The sequence below is a fragment of the Mustelus asterias genome, chromosome 12, assembly GCF_964213995.1.
Source record: "Mustelus asterias chromosome 12, sMusAst1.hap1.1, whole genome shotgun sequence".
NCBI classification, from domain to species: Eukaryota; Metazoa; Chordata; class Chondrichthyes; order Carcharhiniformes; family Triakidae; genus Mustelus; species Mustelus asterias.
The window spans coordinates 9,784,687-9,807,473 of record NC_135812.1 but is presented as its reverse complement, the minus strand read 5'-3'; the positions used below and the strand labels follow the sequence as shown (position 1 = coordinate 9,807,473).

General features: G+C 48.7%; 1 protein-coding gene across 1 annotated transcript in view; it reads right to left on the bottom strand.

Moving 5' to 3' along the window:
• nxn (nucleoredoxin) overlaps window positions 1-22,787 on the bottom strand; it is a 229,972-nt gene that overhangs the window by 63,313 nt on the left and 143,872 nt on the right. The window contains exons 2-5 of the mRNA XM_078224701.1: window positions 13,658-13,775; window positions 13,391-13,524; window positions 10,727-10,827; window positions 1,164-1,270 (exon numbers count right to left, since the gene is read on the bottom strand). Of these exons, the coding sequence (XP_078080827.1) occupies window positions 1,164-1,270; window positions 10,727-10,827; window positions 13,391-13,524; window positions 13,658-13,775 (460 nt within the window). The remainder of the gene's footprint in view (window positions 1-1,163; window positions 1,271-10,726; window positions 10,828-13,390; window positions 13,525-13,657; window positions 13,776-22,787) is intronic.

Genomic DNA, 22,787 nt, shown 5'->3' with positions numbered 1-22,787 from the left:
GTGGGCGGGGGGTTCAACTAAGAAACGTGGAAATGGAGAGTGATACAGTTCCATTCGCAAGGTGGGCAGATGAAGTTAAGATGCAGATCAGCCAATGGTCTAATTGAATGGCAAAACAGGTTTGAAGAGCTGAATGGCCTCCTTCTTGGGTGGCACGGTGGCACAGTGGTTAGCACTGCTGCCTCACAGTGCCAGGGACCCAGGTTCAATTCCGGCCTCAGGTCATTGTCCGTGTGGAGTTTGCACATTCTCCCCGTGTCTGCGTGGGTTTCCTCCGGGTGCTCCGGTTTCCTCCCACACTCCAAAAATGTGCGGGTTCGGTGGATTGGCCAAGCTAAATCGACCTTAGCGTACAAAGATGTGTAGGTTAGATGGATTATCCATGGTAAATGTGTGGGGTTACGGGGATAGGGTGGGGGAAAGGGCTTGGGTAAGATGCCTTACGTGACTGTCCGTGTGGAGTTTGCACATCCTCCCTGTGTCTGCAGGGGTTTCCTCCGGGGGTGCTCCGGTTTCCTCCCACACTCCAAAGATGTGCAGGTTAGGTTGATTGGCCATGTTAAATTGACCCTAGTGTCGGAGGGATTAGCAAGGTAAGTATGTGGGGTTACGGGAATAGGGCCTGGATGGGATTGTGTTTGATGCAGACTTGATGGGCTGAATGGTCTCCTTCTGCATTGAAGGGATTCTATGATTCTGCACTGTAGGGATTCTAAGATATTCTGTTAGAGACTCGATGGGCTGAATGGCCTCCTTCTGCACTGTGGGGACTCTGTGATTCCTCTATTTTGGGGCGGATTAACTCACAAAGAGACTCCGCTGTTTCAAATGGACAAGATGAGAAAACCAAGTTACACATTGAGTGGTTACTTCCCTCTGCAGCTGCTGGCTGAACAAGGCTGAAAGCAAATAACTCGCTGTGCCGTTTACAACAAAAAGAAAATCAGGCATTGTGGGGCTTAGGCAACATCTAGACAGACTTAACATTTTGAACCGCACTGCAGCTTTCAAACCGCACACAATCTCCTTCATGTTTAGAACATGTTTGGTTAAGTTGATACTTAAATGTTCGAGGGAGAGAGAGAAAGAAAAGTGGAATTGAAAAAACAAACAAACACAAGACAGACGGAATTCCCCCCAGGATCACCGTTTTTCTACAATACCTTGTATGCCGTAATGCCAATTGAGCCGTGACCTCCTGGCTTCATCCGTGTATGGTACAGCCACCCAAGGCATCTCGTTGAAATACTGTTTGTAGGAATCTTCTGACCTAGGGATGAAGAATGGCAGGACTTACATTGCATTCTGTTTTTGTCAACTCGTGTCTCGGGGGTGGGGGAGCAAGGGGGAAGGGTGCGTCACCTTGGTTGCAATCTGCGGCTCAAGAGGCAGCAGATGTCAAGACCACCGCAAATAGACCCGGTAGCCGGCCACTAGGAGACACGGGAGACCACCCCCCCCCCAACCCACCTCCCCCCCCTCCCCCCTCCCCCATCCCGCAAGCATTTCCCCCAACTCCAGCCACTCCCTTCTTCCTCCACCTTGCCCCTTCCAAAACGCAGCAACAGCGGTTAAACAGTTAAAGTTTATTTCTTCGTCACAAGTAAGGCTTACATTAACACTGCAATGAAGTTACTGTGAAATTCCCCTAGTCGCCACACTCTGGCACCTGTTCGGGTCAACGCATCTAACCAGCACGTCTTTCGGACTGTGGGAGGAAACCCATGCAGACACGGGGAGAACGTGCAGACTCCACACAGACAGTGACCCAAGCCGGGAATTGAACCTGGTTCCCGGGCGTTGTGAAGCAGCAGTGCTAACCACTGTGCCACCTTTGCTGCCGTAGAGGTATAAACAAAATCTTGGTGTATGGGACGAGAGTTCAGGCCACAAAACAAGACACCACCCCCCTCCCCCCACCCATCTCTCCGGTCTGGCATCTATCCTATTAATGACATCAAGCATTTGGCATGTTTTTGTATTTAATGTATATTGTATTTAATGTATATTGTATTTAATGTATATTGTATTTAATGTATATTGTATTTAAATGTGGATTATAGGGTCAAAGGTAGGGTTCTGAAGACTGTGGAGGAACAGAGAGATCTTGGAGTCCATATCCACAGATCTCTAAAGGTTGCCACTCAAGTGGATAGAGCTGTGAAGAAGGCATATAGTGTGTTAGCTTTTATTAACAGGGGGTTGGAGTTTAAGAGCCATGGGGTTATGCTGCAACTGTACAGGACCTTGGTGAGACCGCATTTGGAATATTGCGTGCAGTTCTGGTCACCTCACTATAAGAAGGATGTGGAAGCACTGGAAAGAGTGCAGAGGAGATTTACCAGGATGCTGCCTGGTTTGGAGTGTCGGTCTTATGAGGAAAGGTTGAGGGAGCTGGGGCTGTTCTCTCTGGAGCGGAGGAGATTGAGGGGAGACTTAATAGAGGTTTATAAAATGATGAAGGGGATAGATCGAGTGAACGTTCAAAGACTATTTCCTCGGGTGGATGGAGCTATTACGAGGGGGCATAACTATAGGGTTCATGGTGGGAGATATAGGAAGGATATCAGAGGTAGGTTCTTCACGCAGAGAGTGGTTGGGGTGTGGAATGGACTGCCTGCAGTGATAGTGGAGTCAGACACTTTAGGATCATTTAAGCGGTTATTGGATAGGCACATGGAGCACACCAGGATGGTAGGGAGTGGGATAGCTTGATCTTGGTTTCAGATGAAGGTCGGCACAACATCGTGGGCCGAAGGGCCTGTTCTGTGCTGTACTGTTCTATGTTCTATGTTCTATGTTCATGGTGGGCATTTATTGCCCATCTCTAATGATCCTTGAGAAGGTGGTGTTGAGCCGCCTTCTTGAATCGCTGCAGTCTGAGGTGTAGGTGAACCCACAGTGCTGTTAGGGAGGGAGTTCCAGGATTTTGACCCAGCGACTGCGAAGGAACGGCCAATATATTTCCAAGTCAGGATGGTGAGTGGCGCGGAGGGGAGTGCATTGCCAAGTTGCCAGCGATATATTTAGCAGTAACACCCATTGGCTACATCAGGATGCAGAGTGACTCCAGGCACTAATACACCATGTGTCCTGCAGGACTACTGATACTTAACAAAGGCTTCAATACACACTTCTAGTTTGGTGACCTTCCTTCTCCATCTCTGTTACAGAGTCATAGAGGTTTACAACATGGAAACAGGCCATTCGGCCCAGCTTGTCCATGCTGCCCCCTTTTTTTAAACCGCTAAGCTAGTCCCAATTGCCCGCATTTGGCCCATATCCCTCTATACCCATCTTACCCATCTAAGTGTCTAAACGCTTTTTAAAAGACAAAATTGTACCCGCCTCTAGTACTACCTCTGACAGCTCGTTCTAGACACTCACCACCTTCTGTGTGAACAAATTGTCCCTCTGGACCCTTTTGTATCTCTCCCCTCTCACCTTAAACCTATGCCCTCTAATTTTAGACTCCCCTACCTTTGGGAAAAGATGTTGACTATCTAGCTGATCTATGCCCCTCATTATTTTATAGACCTCTATAAGATCACCCCTCAGCCTCCTACGCTCCAGGGAAAAAAGTCCCAGTCTATCCAGCCTCTCCTTATAACTCAAACCATCAGTCCCAGTAGCATCCCAGTAAATCTTTTCTGTTCGAGGCAGGGCAACTTGTATGAGTTGATTGGAAACAGCAATCTGTCGAATCACTAATCTTTGTAATTGTTTATAATTTAACTAAAAGAGAAAACACTGGAAAATCTCAGCAGGTCTGGCAGCATCTGCAAGGAGAGAAAACAGCTGACGTTTCGAGTCCAGGCGATCCTTTGTCAAAGCCTTTGTTTATAGTTTGTCGGGTTCTGATAAAAGCTTGATCTGTCACATTAACTCTCCTTCTCTCTCCACAGATGCTGTCAGACCTGCTGAGTATTTCCAGCATTTTATATTTGTAATTCACATTCCTGGCATCTGCAGTTATTTTGCTTTAGTAATCTGTTTTGTTTCTTGATGCATTACCGCGCTGCTTTTCGCCTGACACCGTCATTCCTTTTGCCACCTAATCTTTCTAGTCTTCCCTTGTGTCTCTGCCCCGATGGCCAGACCTCCGTGCTTGCTTCAAACCCACTGCGTGTTCCAGTTCAGACAGGGTCCCAATGTTGGCTTTGATTTCCTGCCCCACTGATGCAGTCGTCAAAATGCTGAGCGCTTCCAGAACCTTCTGTCCAGATTCCAGATTTCCAGCATCTGCATGCCTTTAAACAATAGCTTAACTGTCTTGTCTACTATCACTGCTCAATCAGAACTCACACAAAGTTAACAGGGTGTAAAACCACCAAGGGAGATGGTGCCAAGGTGGTTAAATGGAGTCGGGCTGCTGATATCTCATGATCTAATGCTCACAGGGACCATTGTAATAATGTTTCTGTAAGTGCTTTGTGTACTGGGATGTCGATTAGAAACTAGAAGCAGGAGGAGGCCATTCGGCCCTCCGAGTCTGCTCCGCCCATTCATTTTGATCATGGCTGATCATCAAATTCAATATCCTGATCCCCCCCCCCCCTTCCCCCCCACATACCCCTCGATCTCTTTAGGCCCAAGAGCTATATCTAATTGCTTCTTGAAATCACATAACGTATTGGCCTCGACAACTTTCTATAGGAGTGAATTCCACAGTCACCACCCTCTGGGTGAAGGAATTTCTCCTCACCTCAGTCCTGCGAGCTGTGGCCTGCTGGCTATGTCAGTATACGGCATGTTCGATGGGCTGAATGGCCTGCTCCTGCTCCGAGTGGCCTGCTCCTGCTCCGAATGTTGCGATACATGCTAGGTTGTTGCGGAACGTGGGAACTTGTGGGTCATGCTCAGAGTTACTCCTCATAAGCTAAGTCAAGGGTGTCCAACATATGGTCCTCAGGAAACATGTAGCCCACCACTCATGGCTCCTCACCCCTCGCAACTCGGTCCGCTTTGGCCAAAATTTTCCAGCCCTTCCAGAATCTTCCTGTCTTGTCGATGGCAACCCCCAGTGGCCCAGATGCACGCAAAACCCCGTAGACATTGATTTGATTTATCATTGTCACATGTATTAGTATACAGTGAAAAGTATTGTTTCTTGCGTGCTATACAAACAAAGCATACCATTCATAGAGAAGGAAAGGAGAGAGTGCAGAATGTAGTGTTACAGTCATAGCTAGGGTGCAGAGAAAGATCAACTTAATGTGAGGTAGGTCCATTCAAAAGTCTGACAGCAGCAGGGAAGAAGCTGTTCTTGAGTCGGTTGGTACGTGACCTCAGACTTTTGTATCCTTTTCCCGACGGAAGAAGGTGGAAGAGAGAATGTCCGGGGTGCGTGGGGTCCTTAATTATGCTGGCTGCTTTGCCGAGGCAGCGGGAAGTGTAGACAGAGTCAATGGATGGGACGCTGGTTTGTGTGATGGATTGGGCTACATTCACGACCTTTTGTAGTTCCTTGCAGTCTTGAGCAGAGCAGGAGCCATACCAAGCTGTGATACAACCAGAAAGAATGCTTTCTATGGTGCATCTGTAAAAAGTTGGTGAGAGTTGTAGCTGACATGCCAAATATCCTTAGTCTTCTGAGAAAGTAGTGGCGTTGGTGGGCTTTCTTAACTATAGTGTCAGCATGGGGGGACCAGGACAGGTTGTTGGTGATCTGGACACCTAAAAACCTGAAGCTCTCAAATATCGATGTAGACAGGGGCATGCCCTCTGTGGTGGACTCCAGTTGTGCCTTTGTCCTGCCTGGACCACCGTTGTGTGTTTGTCATGCCTGGACACATCCCCTGCCGGCTCGGCTCCTCCCCTTGTCACCTAGTATAAAGGTGGCTGTCTCCTCCCCCTTGTTCAGTTCGGGTCGGTTACCTGTTGGGATGTGCTCCTGATTCTGTAATGAATAAAAGCCTACAGTTGTATTGGCACACAAGTAGTCTTTTGCCTAATTGATAGCGCATCACCCTCCATTACGCTTCCTGAAGTCGATGACAATCTCCTTCGTTTTGTTGACATTGAGGGAGAGATTATTGTTGCCGCATCAGTTCACCAGATTCTCTACCTCATTCCTGTACTCTGCCTCGTCATTGTTTGAGATCCGACCCACCACGGTGGTGTCATCAGCAAACTTGGGTGGGACTGGACCATCATCCCGCCATTGGCAGGCCTCCACCGCCTGCGGTGGGGGGGGGGTGGTGGATAGGGTAGGGGGGGGAAGAATCCCACCCTTTGGGTTTATAGTTATCAGTGTGACCAGCTTGTATTCCAGCTTTGGAAAGGGTGGTTGCTTTGCCATGTTGCCCAAGTAGCAGATAAATCCTAAATCAGAAAGCGGCAGGACGTATTAACCAGAGAGAGATGCAAATTAACGCTAAAAACAGGGCTTAAGCACCGTGTCGGAGGCTCTAAGGGACTCACTGTGTGGGCCCGAAAAGATTGAAGCTTCAACACTCTGTGAACTAAGTGGTTGGATCATGGCGGAAAGCTCCTTAGCAACAAGGTTGCTCCTTCATTTTCTTCAGCCTCTTCTTCCTCCTCTAACTGGAAACAAGTTGGGCCCTTTCGGTGCAGAAGTCCTCCAAGAGGAAGACACGGAGTCAAACTCCCCATGATTTATGCGCACATAACAACACAAGGGCAGGCTGAAAGCTGATATTTAATGAGTTTGTCTGTTGCTCTACAGCTGCCAAGTCATCTCAGTGCTGTCCAGGACAGGAAAAAGCTTATGTTTATAATTAAAGTCACTGGTTATAAATACTTGCTGAAGAATGCAAGCACCAGTGCTGGCCAAGCGCCATCCCCAATTCTGACCTTCCGTTTGCTTTCACTACAATGTCAGCCAGAGATAACAGAATGGATTTTCTGTCCCATTCCTCCCTTTGTCTCTCTCTCTCTCTCTCCCTCTCTTCCCCACACACACAATAACTCAGTGACAATGCTGGACAATAAAGTTAAAGTTTATTTATTAGTGTCACAAGTAAGGCTTACATTAACACTGCAATGAAGTTACTGTGAAATTCCCCGAGTCGCCACACTCCGGCGCCTGTTTGGGTCAATACACCCTAACCAGCACGTCATTCGGAATGTGGGAGGAAACTGGAGCACCCGGAGGAAACCCACGCAGACACGGGGGAGAATGTGCAGACTCCCGAGCCGGGAATCGAACCCGGGTCCCTGGCGCTGTGAATAGGTTAGGCAAAGGGAGACACGTGACCTACAATGTTTACGTTTCTTAGTGTCACAAGTCGGCTTACATTAACACTGCAATGAAGTTACTGTGAAAATCCTCTCGTCGTCAATTCCCGAGTGGATGTGGGATTTATTCCTTGTTTCTACATCCACCCCGCCCCCAGCACAAACTTCAAGACATTTTTTTTCTACCCCACTGACAGGTAAGAAGTCAAACATTTAGGGTGTGAGATCCCAGCAGCAGTGGGAGTTGGGTGGCATTTTTAGATTGGAACACAAACCTATAATCTAGGGCCCAGATCATTTAAGGAGCAGAAGAAAAGTTTAAAGTTTATTTATTAGTGTCACAAGTAGGCTTACATTAAGACTGCAATGAAGCTACTGTGAAAATCCCTGAGTCGCCACACTCCGGCGCCTGTTCGGGTACACTGAGGGAGAATTTAGCACAGCCAATGCACCCTAACCACTGCATCTTTCCGGCTGGATGCTCCGGTTTCCTCCCATAGGTTTAAGGTGAAAGGGTACAGAGGGGCAATATTTTCACACAGAGGGTGATGAGTGTCTGGAACGAGCTGCCAGAGGCAGTAGTAGGGGCGGGTACAATTTTGTCTTTTAAAAAGCATTTAGACAGTTACATGGGTAAGACTGGTATAGAGGGATATGGGCCAAACGCGGGTAATTGGGACTAGTTTAGTGGTTAAAAAAAAGGGTGGCATGGACAAGTTGGGCCGAAGGGCCTGTTTCCATGCTGTGAATCTCTATGACTACGACTCTATGACACCCACCTGAGTCCCAAGAACATCAGCTGAGTTTCTGGATTAATACTCTAGGAGGAAACCCACACAGACACGGGGAGAACGTGCAGACTCCGATTAGGCAGTAACCCAAGCCGGGAATTGAACCCGGGTCCCTGACGCTGTGAGGCAGCAGTGCTTACCACTGTGCCACCTTGTCAGGTAAATATTATGGCTCTTCTACCAATTGGCAATCAAGTTCTGCAAGATACTCGTGCAATGGAGTGGGTTAAATTTAGGAGCTTAGAAAATAGGAACAGGAGTAGGCCATTCGGCCCATCGAGCATGCTCTACCATTCATTATGATCATGGCTGATCCTCTATCTCAATGCCACATTCCCGCGGTCTCCCCATACCCCTTAATGTCTTCAAAGTCCTGAAATCTTTCTGTTTCTTTCTTAAATATATTCAGTGACTTCCACAGAGGATAGGAGGCGATGGCCTAGTGGTATTAGCGCTAGACTATTAATCCAGAAACTCAGCTGATGTTCTTGGGACTCGGGTTCGAATCCCGCCACGGCAGATGGTGGAATTTAAATTCAATAAAAAATATCTGGAATTAAGAATCTACTGATGACCATGAAACCATTGTCGATTGTTGGAAAAACCCATCTGGTTCACTGTCCTTCAGGGAAGGAAATCTGCCAACCTTATCCAGTCTGGCCTACATGTGACTCCAGACCCACAGCAACATGGTTGACTCTTAACCACCCTCAGGTAACTAGGGATGGGCTAGCCAGTGACGTCCATGTCCCACAAATGAATAAAAAGGTAGATAATTCCACTGGTTCACCACCCTCTGAGTGAAAAACGTTCTCCTCATCTCAGTCGTGAATGGCCTTCCCCATATCCAAGACTATGACCCCTAGTTCTAGACCCTCCAGCCAGCAGAAACATCATCACTGCATCCAGTCTGTCCAGCCCTGTCAGCATTTTAATGAGATCCCCTTTCACTTCTTCTCAACTCCAGTGAATACAGGCCCACTCGACCCAATCTCTCCTCAAACAACAATCCTGTCACATCAGGAATCAGTCTGGGATATATTCTACCCAGTTATCCCTCCACAACACCTGATATAAGGGGAGGCAAGAGCATCGTGGTATGGTCACTGGACTAACAATCCAGAGGCCCAAGATAATGCTCTGGGAACCTACGTTCAAATCCCACCATGGCAGAGGGTAAAATTTGAACCCATCTGATTGGTACCACACCCACAGTTTGTGAAGGATGTGCGTGAAGGCAGAAGAGATTTTCTCGAATGGTTCCAGGGTTGGGGGAATTACAGCAATGTGGATGGACTGGAGAAGCTGGGGTTGTTCTCCTGAGAGCAGAGGAAGCTGACGGCAGGTTTGACAGAGGTATTTCAATTCATGAAGGCCTAAATTAGAGCCAATAAGCAGAAACTGTGTCAAATGGCTGAAGAGTCAGTATGATGTGGAGATGCCGGCGTTGGACTGGGGTAAACACAGTAAGGAGTCTAACAACACCAGGTTAAAGTCCAACAGGTTTATTTGGTAGCAAACGCCCCTAGCTTTCGGAGCGCTGATCCTTCGTCAGGTGAGTGGGAGTTCTGTTCACAAACAGGGCATATAAAGACACAAACTCAATTTACAAAATAATGAATAATGATTGGAATGCAAGTCTTTACAGCTAACCAAGTCTTAAAGGTACAGACAATGTGAGTGGAGAGAACATTAGCACAGGTTAAAGAGATGTGTATTGTCTCCAGACAGGACAGCCAGTGAGATTTTGCAAGTCCAGGCAAGTTGTGGGAGTTACAGATAGTGTGACATGAACCCAAGATCCTGGTTGAGGCCGTCCTCATGTGTGCGGAACCTGGCTATCAGTCTCTGCTCAGCAACTCTGCGCTGTCGTGTGTTGTGAAGGCCGCCTTGGAGAACGCTTACCCGAATATCAGAGGCCGAATGCCCGTGACCGTTGAAGTGTTCCCCAATAGGAAGAGAACAGTCTTGCCTGGTGATTGTCGAGCGGCTTGATTGTCAAACCATGCAGACGCTACGACAACGGATGAATGAACACCGGCCAGGCTTGGTGGCCAGAATGGTTTCCAGCACCACCCTCTTCCTCCCTTGAAACTGACAGCGAGTGGAGTGCAGTATCTGACTGATTGGGGACCACCAGGTGTGAACAATAACAAGCTATTTAGTAGAACAACCACGCTTATAAACCGAGTGCTCAGTTATGCGGGCGGCACGGTGGCACAGTGGTTAGCACTGCTGCCTCACAGCGCCAGGGACCTGGGTTCGATTCCTGGCTTGGGTCACTGTCTGTGTGGAGTCTGCACATTCTCCCCTTGTCGGCGTGGGTTTCCTCCGGGTGCTCCGGTTTCCTCCCACCATCTGAAAGACGTGCTGGTTAGGGTGCATTGACCCAAACATGCGCCGGAGTGTGGCAACTGAGGGAATTTCACAAGAACTTCATTGCAGTGTTAATGTAAGCCTTACTTGTGGCACTAATAAATAAACTTTACTTTTTGACTTCTACGGCTCCAGGATTGATTAATTCCAGGAAAACCTGTGTTTGGCTCTGGAATTCCCGCTCTTTGGCCCAATTGGCTGATCGGGACACATGACCTTCTGAAACCACGCCCCCTTAAAGGGGCTTGCTACCACGCGGATCGCCCATGTGAATGTCACTCAGTGCAGTGTGAGATGTATTTTTCCGGAACGTCACTGGCTGTGCGGTTGAATATCCCAAACTAAGGAATATGGTTTACCTGTCAGCACTGATGAAAACAATCTCAAACTTCTGTCCCATCTCTTTGATTTTCCGATACGTCTCCACCAGGAGACGGGTGAGACTTCTGCAAGGAGGGCACTGTATTAAAGAGGAGAGAATGAATACGGCAAACAGTTGGGTTCAGTTACTCTCGCCTTCTGCACCAATAATGTTCACGCTTTTTCGGCAACATGGTAATCATTAAAAAATCCTCCCTCCCTCGCCCCCTCAGAACACCATCAATACACGTCACTTATCCCCGTATTTTTGTGTTTGATGTAACGTCCCACATCTGGAAAACATGCGGCCTTTTCCCAGGGTCTTGCATTTTCAGAGTTGTAATAATTAGCCCCATTGCAGGACAGGTCTGATGGGGATTGCTCAAGAGTTTAGATATTGCTGGAACGCATTCAAAGTTAAATTAAACCTTTTCCTCCCCGGTCCGTCTCTCACTGACTTACTTTCCAAAATGTGGAGATGCCGGCGTTGGACTGGGGTGGGCACAGTAAGAAGTCTCACAACACCAGGTTAAAGTCCAACAGGTTTATTTGGTCGCATGAGCTTTTGGAGCATTGCTCCTTGCTCCGAAAACTCGTGCTACCAAATAAACCTGTTGGACTTTAACCTGGTGTTGTGAGACTACTGACTGTTACTTTCCAAAGGCATTGACTTCACCATACCTTTCTCTAAAGAGGCCAATCAAAATGCTCTTGGTAGGTAGTTGCACTGAAATGGGGGTGGCATGGTGGCACAGTGGTTAGCACTGCTGCCTCACAGCGCCAGGGACCTGGGTTCAATTCCCGGCTTGGGTCATTGTCAGTGCGGAGTTTGCACATTCTCCTCGTGTTCTGTGTGGGTTTCCTCCGGGTGCTCCGGTTTCCTCCCACAGTCCAAAGATGTGCAGGTTAGGTGCATTGGTCCTCCCAGGAGAATGGAATGATTGTTCCTGCATAGTCACCTCTCCCATCTTAGAATAACATAACCTTATCAAAAGTCTACTGCCTACATTCTAACTCACCTCGAGTTCCATTCACCCATCACTCTCTGTGCTTAGTAACCTTCACTGGCTCCTGATCTGGCAACGCCACGATTTTAAAATTCTAATTCTTGTTTTCAGACCCATCCATGGCCCCTCCTGTCTCTGTAACCTCCTCGGCACGGTGCCACAATGATTAGCACTGCTGCCTCACAGCGCCTGGGACCCGGGTTCAATTCCCAGCTTGGGCACTGTCTGTGCGGAGTCTACACCCTCTCCCCGTGTCTGTGTGGGTTTCTTCAAGGTGCTCCGGTTTCCTCCCACACGCCAAAGATTTGCAGGTTAGGCGGATTGGCCATGCTAAATTCTCTCTCAGCGAACCCGAACAGGCACGTGAGTGTGACATAAGAATATAAGAACTAGGAGCAGGAATAGGCCACCTGGCCCCTCGAGCCTGCTCAGCCATTCAATAAGATCATGGCTGATCTTTTTGTGGACTCAGCTCCACTTACCCGCCCGCTCACCATAACCCTTAATTCCTTCACTGTTCAAAAATTTATCTATCCTTGCCTTAAAAGCATTCAATGAGGTAGCCTCAACTGCTTCACTGGGCAGGGAATTCCACAGATTCACAACCCTTTGTGTGAAGAAGTTCCTCCTCAACTCAATTCTAAATCTCCTCCCCCTTATTTTGAGACTATGCCCCCGAGTTCTAGTTTCACCCGCCAGTGGAAACAAGTTCCCTGCTTCTATCTTATCTATTCCCTTCAACGACAAGGGGATTTTCACAGTAACTTTATTATAGTGTTAATGTAAGCCTACTTGTGACACTAACAAATAAACTTTAAAACTTTAAACTTTAGCTAGCTGGCCGAGTGGCATTATTGCTAGACTATTAATCCAGAAACTCAGCTAATGTTCTGTGGACCCGGGTTCGAATCCTGCCACGGCAGTTGGTGGAATTTGAGTTCAATAAAAAATATCTGGAATTAAGAATCTCCTGATGACCATGAAACCATTGTCGATTGTCGGAAAAACCCATCTGGTTCACTAATGTCCTTTAGGGAAGGAAATCTGCCATCCTTACCCGGTCTGGCCTACATGTGACTCCAGAGCCACAGCAAGGTGGTTGACTCAACTACCCTCGGGCAACTAGGGATGGGCAATAAATGCTGGCCCACATATAACCCCACATATTTATCCTGCCAATTCCCCCTGACACTAAGGGGCAATTTAGCATGGCCTATCCACCTAACCCGCACATCTTTGGATTGTGGGAGGAAACCGGAGCACCCGGAGGAAACCCACGCAGACACGGGGAGAACGTGCAGACTCCGCACAGACAGTGACCCGAGGCTGGAATCGAACATTGGTCCCTGGTGTGGGAGTTTCCTCCCACACTCCATAGATATGTGTGGTTTGGGTGGATTGGCCATGGTAAATGTGTGGGGTTATAGGGATTCGGGAGGGCCCGGATAAGATACTCTGTCAACGAGTCAGTGCAGACGCGATGGGCCGAATGGCCTCTTCTGCACTGTAGAGATCCTATTCGGTGATGCATTATCTACACACTTCACAATCTGGCTTGGGATCCATTAACCAATCTTTAATGCATCAAAACGTGGAGGTTACTCGAGCATCTGTTCTGTGTGAGGCAAAGCAAGAGGTTTGTGACTCTGGTCTTACCCAGTGCGCAGAGAAATAGACACCGATGTAGCTGCCATCTAGGGCACTGCTGTCCACTATCTGCCCATTGTTCTTGATCAGTGATCCAGCAATCACCTCGCCGAAGGACTTGTGACCCCAGGGAAACTCGGAACCTGCTCGAGTTAACAAAGTGGTTAGTGCGGCTGCAAAAAGGTGCTGAAGAGTGAGGTATTTTTGTTGGGGGCGCCCACAACAGTCTGAAGCTGCGCGGCGGGGTTTGCGGGGGGGGGGCATTAGAATCCCTACCTAGAGGATCGTCCCGGATAATCAGGTGTCCATTCCTGCTGACGATCCTTCCTGTGTTGCCCTCGATGAATATTAGTGATGGGATATTGGTCACTTTGTATTTAGTCCACAACTTCATCTGAAATTGGAGAGCAGAAACAACAAAGAAAGTGAACATTTTAAGTTCGAAATTTATTGCTGAAGAAAGAGACACACTGAAGTTTTGTGCCTTGGACTCATCAGGACATTAAGCAAGGATACCAGCACAAGGAGAAAACAACAATTTATTCTGGATGAGGAGAGAATGCTGACTGGTTGGCATGTCGATTCGGATTGGTAGAGGTATTGCCACAGAGTCTACTTGCCAGCCAATCAGCACTCTCTCCCCTTCCAGTATCAATTGTTGTTCTTACGGCACGGTGGCACAGTGGCTGGCACTGCTGCCTCTCAGCGCCAGGGACCTGGGTTCGATTCCCGGCTCGGGTCACTGTCTGTGTGGAGTCTGCACGTTGTCCCCGTGTTTGCGTGGGTTTCCTCCGGTTGCTCCGGTTTCCTCCCACAGTCCAAAAATGTGCGGGTTAGGTCGATTGGACATGCTAAGTTAACCCTTAGTGTCCCAGGATGTGATAGGTTAGAGGGATTAGCAGGGTAACTAAGCGGGGATACTGCCTGGGTGGGATTGGTGTTTGGTGCAGACTTGCTGGGCCGAATGGCCTCCTTCTGCACTGTAGGGATTCTATGATTCTCCCCTGATACTTGGGGTCTTGTGAAGTGTCCTGATGAGTGGAAGATGAAAAGCTTCGACAACATGTCTTTTTTTTCAGCAATGCTCAAGTCCTGCATTACTAAACGACTATTTATCCAGTCAGTCCCCTTCAAAATGGCGCTAGCAAAGACTCTCAACAATTCCATGGCAAAGGCACTCTGTAACTGGCCGCTGGGTATGAAAGGATGAGTGACGATGACTGTCCATTGACTCCATTCCCACCCCATCCACCCACTGCTTCCAGTCCCTGGGCACCTTGTAACTGTCCTGTGCTCTGAGCCCACTGCGTTCCAGGTCAAATTCCCAATCCTGGCCTTCTCCTTCCAACCTAGCCTAACTCCACAAGCTGGGTTTGACTTTCACCTGGGTAGGGGATCAATGGGCAACTCTTTTCCACAAGAATGGGTGGCTGGATACCACTGATCCCTTCTACACAAAGCTCCACACTCCGACGACTGTTCGGGTACACGGAGGGAGAATTTAACACGGCCAATGCACTTAACCCGCGCGTCTTTGGATTGTGGGAGGAAACTGGAGCATCCGGAGGAAAACCACGCAGACACGGGGGAGAACATGCGGATTCCACACAGACAGTGACCCAAGCCAGGAATCGAACCCGGGTCCCTGGCGCTGTGAAGCAGCAGTGCTAACCACTGTGCCACCGTGCCGCCCAACCAGTGTTTTTGCGTGAGGGGTCTTTCTCCCGCTGAGGGGGCCGATGAAGAAATTTCAGAAAGATAAAGTTTGGCACAACATTCAACGGGAATTTAAAAAAAAATCAACATCAAAGCAATAAATTGATCATTTAAAAAACGACTAATTAATACAAAAGAACATCAAAAACTGCCAAGCAGCAGAGCTAATCAATCAAATCTTTTGTGCCTTTTCATTTAAGAAGCAGAGCTCTGGGTGGCACGGTGTCACAGTGGGTTAGCACTGCTGCCTCACAGCGCCAGGGACTCGGGTTCGATTCCCAGCTTGGGTCACTGTCTGTGTGGAGTCTGTACGTTCTCCCCGTGTCTCCGTGGGTTCCCTCCGGTGCTCCGGTTTCCTCCCACAGTCCGAAAGACATGCTGGTTAGGGTGCATTGACCCGAACAGGCGCCGGAGTGTAACTTCATTGCAGTGTTAATGTAAGCCTTACTTGTGACTAATAAATAAACTTTAATTTTAGAGAGACAGAATAGGTTTCCGTATCTGCTCATCAGGGAAGGGCCGGGAACGGGGGCTGAGTTAAGGAGTTGGGTTCACCTTCCACTGACTATGTGATAGCCCCTAGTAGCACACACTCTGATCTGGCTTCATACAGCAATGGGGACTTCATCTCCCAGTCTGCTTTGTGGGTAGGTTTATTGTGCGTGTGCACAAGTGTAGGGGTGTCCAGGGAGGGGAGGGGATGGGGGAGGGGGGTGTAGAGGTATGTGTGTGTGTGTGTGCGCTGTGAGGCAGCAGTGCTCACCACTGTGTGTGCCTCAGGCTGAAGGGACGCTCCTTTAAAACAGAGATGAGGAGGAATTCCTTCAGCCAGAGAGTGGTGAATGTGTGGAACTCTTTGCCGCAGAAGGCTGTGGAGGCCAGGTCATTGAGTGTCTTTAAGACAGAGATAGATAGGTTCTTGATTAATAAGGGGATCAGGGGTTATGGGGAAAAGACAGGAGAATGGGGATGAGAAATATATCAGCCATGATTGAATGGTGGAGCAGACTCGATGGGCCGAGTGGCTTAATTCTGCTCCTATGTCTTATGTCTTTCGGACTGTGGGAGGAAACCGCAGCACCCGGAGGAAACCCACGCAGACACGGGGAGAATGTGCAGACTCCGCACAGACAGTGACCCGAGCCGGGAATCAAACCCGGGGTCCCTGGGGCTGTGAGGCAGCAGTGCTAACCACTGTGCCACCCTGGCTGCCCTGAAGGATGGCGTTTTCCCAGTAAATTAACACAACTGTTTCCCCTTTTAACAAAAGAGGTAAAACGTGAGAATGAGTGAGTTGTGGAAAGCTGTATGGCAATGTTACACCAGAGGTATGTGTTAGATAAATACGGGTCAGTCTGAAACCGGCCGGGAACCTTGTCCTCCTGATAAATCCAGCATCAGACGACAGAACCTTGGCAAATCCACAGCGCGCGCATTAATTATGTCAGGTCGTAACTTCTGGAGGTGAGTTTAATGCTTAAAGGGAAGAGAAAACTAGCGATCCCTGGCCCTTGATACAGCCGGTCACAGAAAGCCAATGTCAACATTTGCCTAAAGTACAGCTCTTCATTTCCTGGCTGAACAACATGAGATGTTGATTGACTGGCGACCCTTTTTATAAAAGCAAATCTTCCCCCACCAGTTTCTGCAAGTTGCCACTGACGGTTTGATTTGTGCGGTTTCGTAATGGGTGTACAATTGGGGAAATGTGGCTCCTGCTCCTCTTAATCTGCTCCCATCGCTTTTCCGAAAACAAAACACATCGGGAAATTGAGAGACCCAAGCTGGGCGGGCGATGTTTGGTGTTCAGGGCCCTCTGCCAGCTTAGCTACCCAGTTCAGTAAAGTACCCCTCTGGGAGTCACTGCTGAACCGGAGTCTTAACACTGGAAGAGTCAAGTTTCTGGATCAGAACCAAGGGTGCAATAGCAAGCATTCAGCCTCTGGGAGACTCCCTGACTTTGTTGGCCAGCGCCTCGGGCACCGTTCTGTCCGAGGGGAGATGAACAGATTGATTTTGATTTGATTTATTATTGTCACCAAAAGAGAGAAAATGCTGGAAAATCTCAGCAGGTCTGGCAGCATCTGTAAGGAGAGAAAAGAGCTGACGTTTCGAGTCCAGATGACCCTTTGACAAAGCTCATTATTATTGTCACATGTATTGGGCTACAGTGAAAAGTATTGTTTCTTGCGCACTATACTGACAAAGCATACCGTTCATAGAGACGGAGAGAGGGTGCAGAATGTAGTGTTGTTATTATTGGGTATTGGAGGCGTAAGCAAGGACGGCACAGTGGTTAACACTGCTGCCTCACGGTGTCACAGTCCCGGGTTCAATTCCGGCCTTGGGTCACTGTCTGTGTGGAGTCTGCACGTACTCCCCGTGTCTGCGAGAGTTTCCTCCGGGTGCTCCGGTTTCCTCCAAAGATGTGCAGGTTAATTTGGTTTGATTTGATTTATTATTGTCACGTGTATTAGTATACAGTGAAAAGTATTGTTTCTTGCGCACCATACAGACGAAGCATACCGTTCATAGAGAAGGAAAGGAGAGAGTGCAGAATGTAGTGTTACAATCATAGCTAGGGTAGAGAGAAAGATCAACTTAATGCGAGGTAGGTCCATTCAAAAGCCTGATGGCAGCAGGGAAGGAGCTGTTCTTGAGTCGGTTGGTACGTGATACTTTTGTATCTTTTTCCCAACGGAAGAAGGTGGAAGAGAGAATGTCCGGGGTGCGTGGGGTCCTTGATTATGCTGGCTGCTTCGCCAAGGCAGCGGGAAGTGTAGACAGAGTCAATGGATGGGAGGCTGGTTTGAGTGATGGACTGGGCTTCATTCACGACCTTTTGTAGTTTCTTGCTTTCCTGGACAGAGCAGGAGCCAGACCAAGCTGTGATACATCAGGAAAGAATAGGATGCAAGCTGTGTGCGTACCCTATTTCTTATGGTCTTAGATGCAAACCGTGAACAGAGTATCCAAAAAACGGAATCTTCAGTGTACCCTTCCAATGAGCCCATCTAAAAATGAACATATGAACCCGCAGGTAAGACCAAAGTAACATTAGAGATTGATAAAGGGAGAACCGTAAACTCTCCTAATCGCTCAGCAAGTTAATCTTGCTTTTGCTCACCAGGGTTCAATCTGATGTTAGGTTCTCAGCCCAAATAAAGCAAGATCAGCAAAAGAGCACTGGCATGTACCCCCACCCCCCCAATCACCCCTCCCACCAGCTAACCACTGTGCCACCGTGCTGCCCACTTTCACCACCCTCTGGCTGAAGGAATTCCTCCTCACCACGGTTCTAAAGGGTCGTCCCTTTATTCTGAGGCTGTGCCCTCGGATCTGAGCCTCTCCTACTAATGGAAACATCTTCCCCATGTCCACTCTGTCTAGGCCTTTCAGTGTCCTGTACGTTTCAGTGAGATCCCCCCCACCCCCTACCAACACAGAAACATAGGGTGGGGTTTTACGGGGCTTCTCATGTCCCGAAACCGTAAAATCCCACTTGAGGTCACCAGGTCTTTCCATTTCCCCCCCTCACCCACTCCCGATTCCCGTGGTGGGCAAGGCGGTAAAATTCCAACCATTAAAACTAGAAGCAGGAGGAGGCCATTCAGCCCTTTGAGCCTGTTCTTCCTTTCATTTTGATCGTGACTGATCCCCCCCCCCCCTTCCCCCCCATATCCCTTGATCCCTTTAGCCCCTGGCGCTACATCTAATTTCTTCTTGTAATCTAATGGAAACATCTTCCCCATGTCCACTCTACCCAGGCCTTTCAGTATTCTGTCAGTTTCAGTGAGATCCCCCCCTCATCCTTTCAAACTCCATCGAGTACAGACCCAGAATCCTCAGGACAAAGACTCAGGCAAGGGAGATGGAACAAAGATTTGTAATTGGAGACAAGAATGCAGATTAACCATGACTTAACGGAGAGGCGGGGAAGGCCTAAAGGCTGGTCCTGGATTTTTAAAATATTGGGAATTTTGGAAATGAATGGGAATTGCGTTGGAAGATTGCGTTGGGGGTGGCACGGTGGCACAGTGGGTTAGCACTGCTGCTTCACAGCGCCAGGGATCCGGGTGCGATTCCCGGCTTGGGTCACTGTGTGTGTGGAGTTTGCACATTCTCCTCGTGTCTGCGTGGGTTTCCTCCGGGTGCTCCAGTTTCCTCCCACAGTCCAAAGATCATCATCATAGAAATCATAGAAACCCTACAGTACAGAAAGAGGCCATTCGGCCCATCGAGTCTGCACCGACCACAATCCCACCCAGGCCCTACCCCCATATCCCTGTGCGGGTTAGGTGGATTGGCCGTGCTAAATTGCTCCTTAGTGTCAGGGGTACTAGCTAGGGTAAATGCATGGGGTTATGGGGATAGGGCCTGGGTGGGACTGTGGTCGGTGCAGACTCGATGGGCCGAATGGCCTCCTTCTGCACTGCAGGGATTCTATGATCAGGACAAGAGTCAGAATTCACCCACGTTCCAACAAACCTCTCGGGTGCTAAGTGCCCAGAAATTTACCTGAGGCATTTTTTGTGTCTTAGGCAATTTCTGGCGTAGATTGGCTGAGCCAAGGCGAGTGTTGCGGCTGTTATGAGTGCGAGTGCTCGGGTGTCTGTACAGACTCCGTCCTGACAGTTTAACTGCCTGACCCTGGCTCCAATCTCGCACTGCAACAGATGGCGTAAGCGCCACATAGCAAACAGAGCAATGTTATTTTGCCTTTCTCCCTCCCGCCCCTCCCCGCCTCAGATCCAATTAATGGAGCATTCCGGGCACTAATGCTGCATTCAGTTATAATTAAAACTCCTGCAAAGGGGAAAAAAAACAAGGATACCATCCCTAAATTCGCCCGAGATCTGCTAACTTTCGCAAAGCTTCGTAATTAAGAACTCAGCAACAGTAAAGTCACACAAGATTCAGCTAAGCCCACTGCACTGAACATAACACAGAAATCACTGGCAGATGTGTGAATTCGCAACTCCCTAGAGATGGATTTTAAAGTTTTAAGTGAGACAAACTTCCTAAATGCTCAGATACGCAGCATGAGACAGCCACAGGCAACCCGGTCGCGCAGCATATTTCCTCAGTTAAAGGAAACCCATCTTAACACAGTGAGAAACCCTTATAAGGGGCTAAGTAAAAACACACTTTCTCTCCCCACTTCCTCCCCCAATCCCCTTTTAATTGCAAAGTTTACAAGAATTTATGCTTCCCCAGTCGTTAACGAGCAGGCTACAGAATCACAGTCAACCTGCTGCTTTGCTAAGAGGTGGAGGCTTTGGAGAGGTTACAGAAAAGATTTACCAGGATGTCGCCTGGCTTGGAGGGCATTAGTTATGAGGAGAGGTTGGAGAAGCTTGGTTTGTTCTCACTGGAACGACGGAGGTTGAGGGGCGACCTGATAGAAGTCTACAAGATTATGAGGGGCATGGACAGAGTGGATAGTCAGAAGCTTGTTCCCAGGGTGGAAGAGTCAATTACTCGGGGGCATAGGTTTAAGGTGCGAGGGGCAAGGTTTAAAGGAGATGTAGGAGGCAAGTTTTTTTACACAGAGGGTGGTGGGTGCCTGGAACTCGCTGCCGGGGGAGGTAGTGGAAGCAGATACGGTAGTGACCTTAAGGGGTGTCTTGACAAATACATGAATAGGATGGGAATAGAGGGATGTACAGGGCATTGGTGAGGCCGCAGCTGGAATACTATGTGCAGTATTGGTCCCCTTATATGAGGAAGGATATATTGGCATTGGAGGGAGTGCAGAGAAGGTTCACCAAGTTGATACCGGAGATGAGGGGTTTGGATTATGAGGAGAGGCTGAGGAGATTGGGTTTGTACTCGTTGGAGTTTAGAAGGATGAGGGGGGATCTTATGGAGACTTATAAGATAATGCGGGGGCTGGATAGGGTGGAGGCGGAGAGATTCTTTCCACTTAGTAAGGAAGTTAAAACTAGAGGACACAGCCTCAAAATAAAGGGGGGTCGGTTTAAGACAGAGTTGAGGAGGAACTTCTTCTCCCAGAGGGTGGTGAATCTCTGGAATTCTCTGCCCACTGAGGTGGTGGAGGCTACCTCGCTGAATATGTTTAAAGCGCGGATGGATGGATTCCTGATCGGTAAGGGAATTAAGGGTTATGGGGATCAGGCGGGTAAGTGGTACTGATCCACGTCAGATCAGCCATGATCTTATTGAATGGCGGGGCAGGCTCGAGGGGCTAGATGGCCTACTCCTGCTCCTATTTCTTATGTTCTTATGATATGGTCCCCGGAAGGGTAGGGGGTTTTAGTTCAGTCGGGCAGCATGGTCGGTGCAGGTTTGGAGGGCCGAAGGGCCTGTTCCTGTGCTATAATTTTCTTTGTTCTTTGGTTCTTTGTTCACATAACACAGACACTGAGGAGTCCATTCCAGCGACATGGTTCGCCAGGGCTTTCAGTGGGCTGGGTTTGGATGGTGAGGGGGTGGGGGAGAGGGGTGGGTGGTCAATCTTCACCAAAAAAATCCCCAAACTCCATGGGTTAGAAGAGAATAGGCAAGACCCTCAGAGTACGGATGGATAGTGGGGGATTGTGTCAGGCACTGGGGAGACGTTCACGGAGAAATCCGCCGGGGCACCACAATAGCTTGTGGGTTGGTGGCAGGGAGTTGAATGTTGTACCAAACTTTATCTTTCTGAAATTTCTTCATCAGCCCCCCTCAGCGAGAGAAAGACTGAAATATGACCCCTCACGCAAAAAGATTAGCCAACTCTGGTTAGGTGGCACAGTGGTTAGCATTGCGCCTCGCAGCTCCAGGGACCCGGGTTCGATTCCCGGCTTGGGTCACTGTCTGTGCGGAGTCTGCACATTCTCCCCATGTCGGCATGGGTTTCCTCCAGTTTCCTCCCACAGTCCGAAAGACGTGCTGGTTAGATGCATTGGCCGTGCTAAATTCTAAAAGTTTATTTATTAGTCACAAGTATGACTTACATTAGCACTGCAATGAAGTTACTCTGAAATTCACCTAGTCGCCACACTACGGCGCTTTTCAGATCAATACATCCAACCAGCACGTCGTTTCGGACTGTGGGAGGAAACCGGAGCACCCGGAGGAAACCCACGCAGACATGGGGAGAATGTGCAGACTCCACACAGACAGTGACCCAGGCCGGCAATCGAACCCGGGTCCCTGGTGCTGTGAGGCAGCAGTGCTAACCACTGTGCCTCCCTCAGTGCACCCAAACAGGTGCTGGAGTGTGACAACTAGGGGATTTTCACAGTAACTTCATTGCAGTGTTAATGTAAGCCAACTTGTGACACTTATAAATAAACTTTAAATTTAGCCCAGGCTCTATCTCCGCACAAATAGCCACTCAGCAGCCAAACTGAGGAGGATGGGGTGGACTCCTGGAAGCTGATGGGCCGATATTCCTTCAGCATCACTAAATCAGATCTTTCCCATCCCCTCGCTGCTGTTTGTGGGATCTTGCTGTGCCTGGGACAGCTTTTTGTTTATTCATGTGTGGGACATGGGCATCGTTGACTAGGCCAGCATTTATTGCCCATCCCTAGTTGCCCTTGAAACTGAGTGACTTACTAGACCATTTCAGGGGTCAATTGAGAGTCATCCCCATTGCTGTGGCTCTGGAGTCACATGTAGGCCAGACCAGGTAAGGATGGCAGATTTCCTTCCCTAAAGGACATTAGTGAGTCAGATGGGG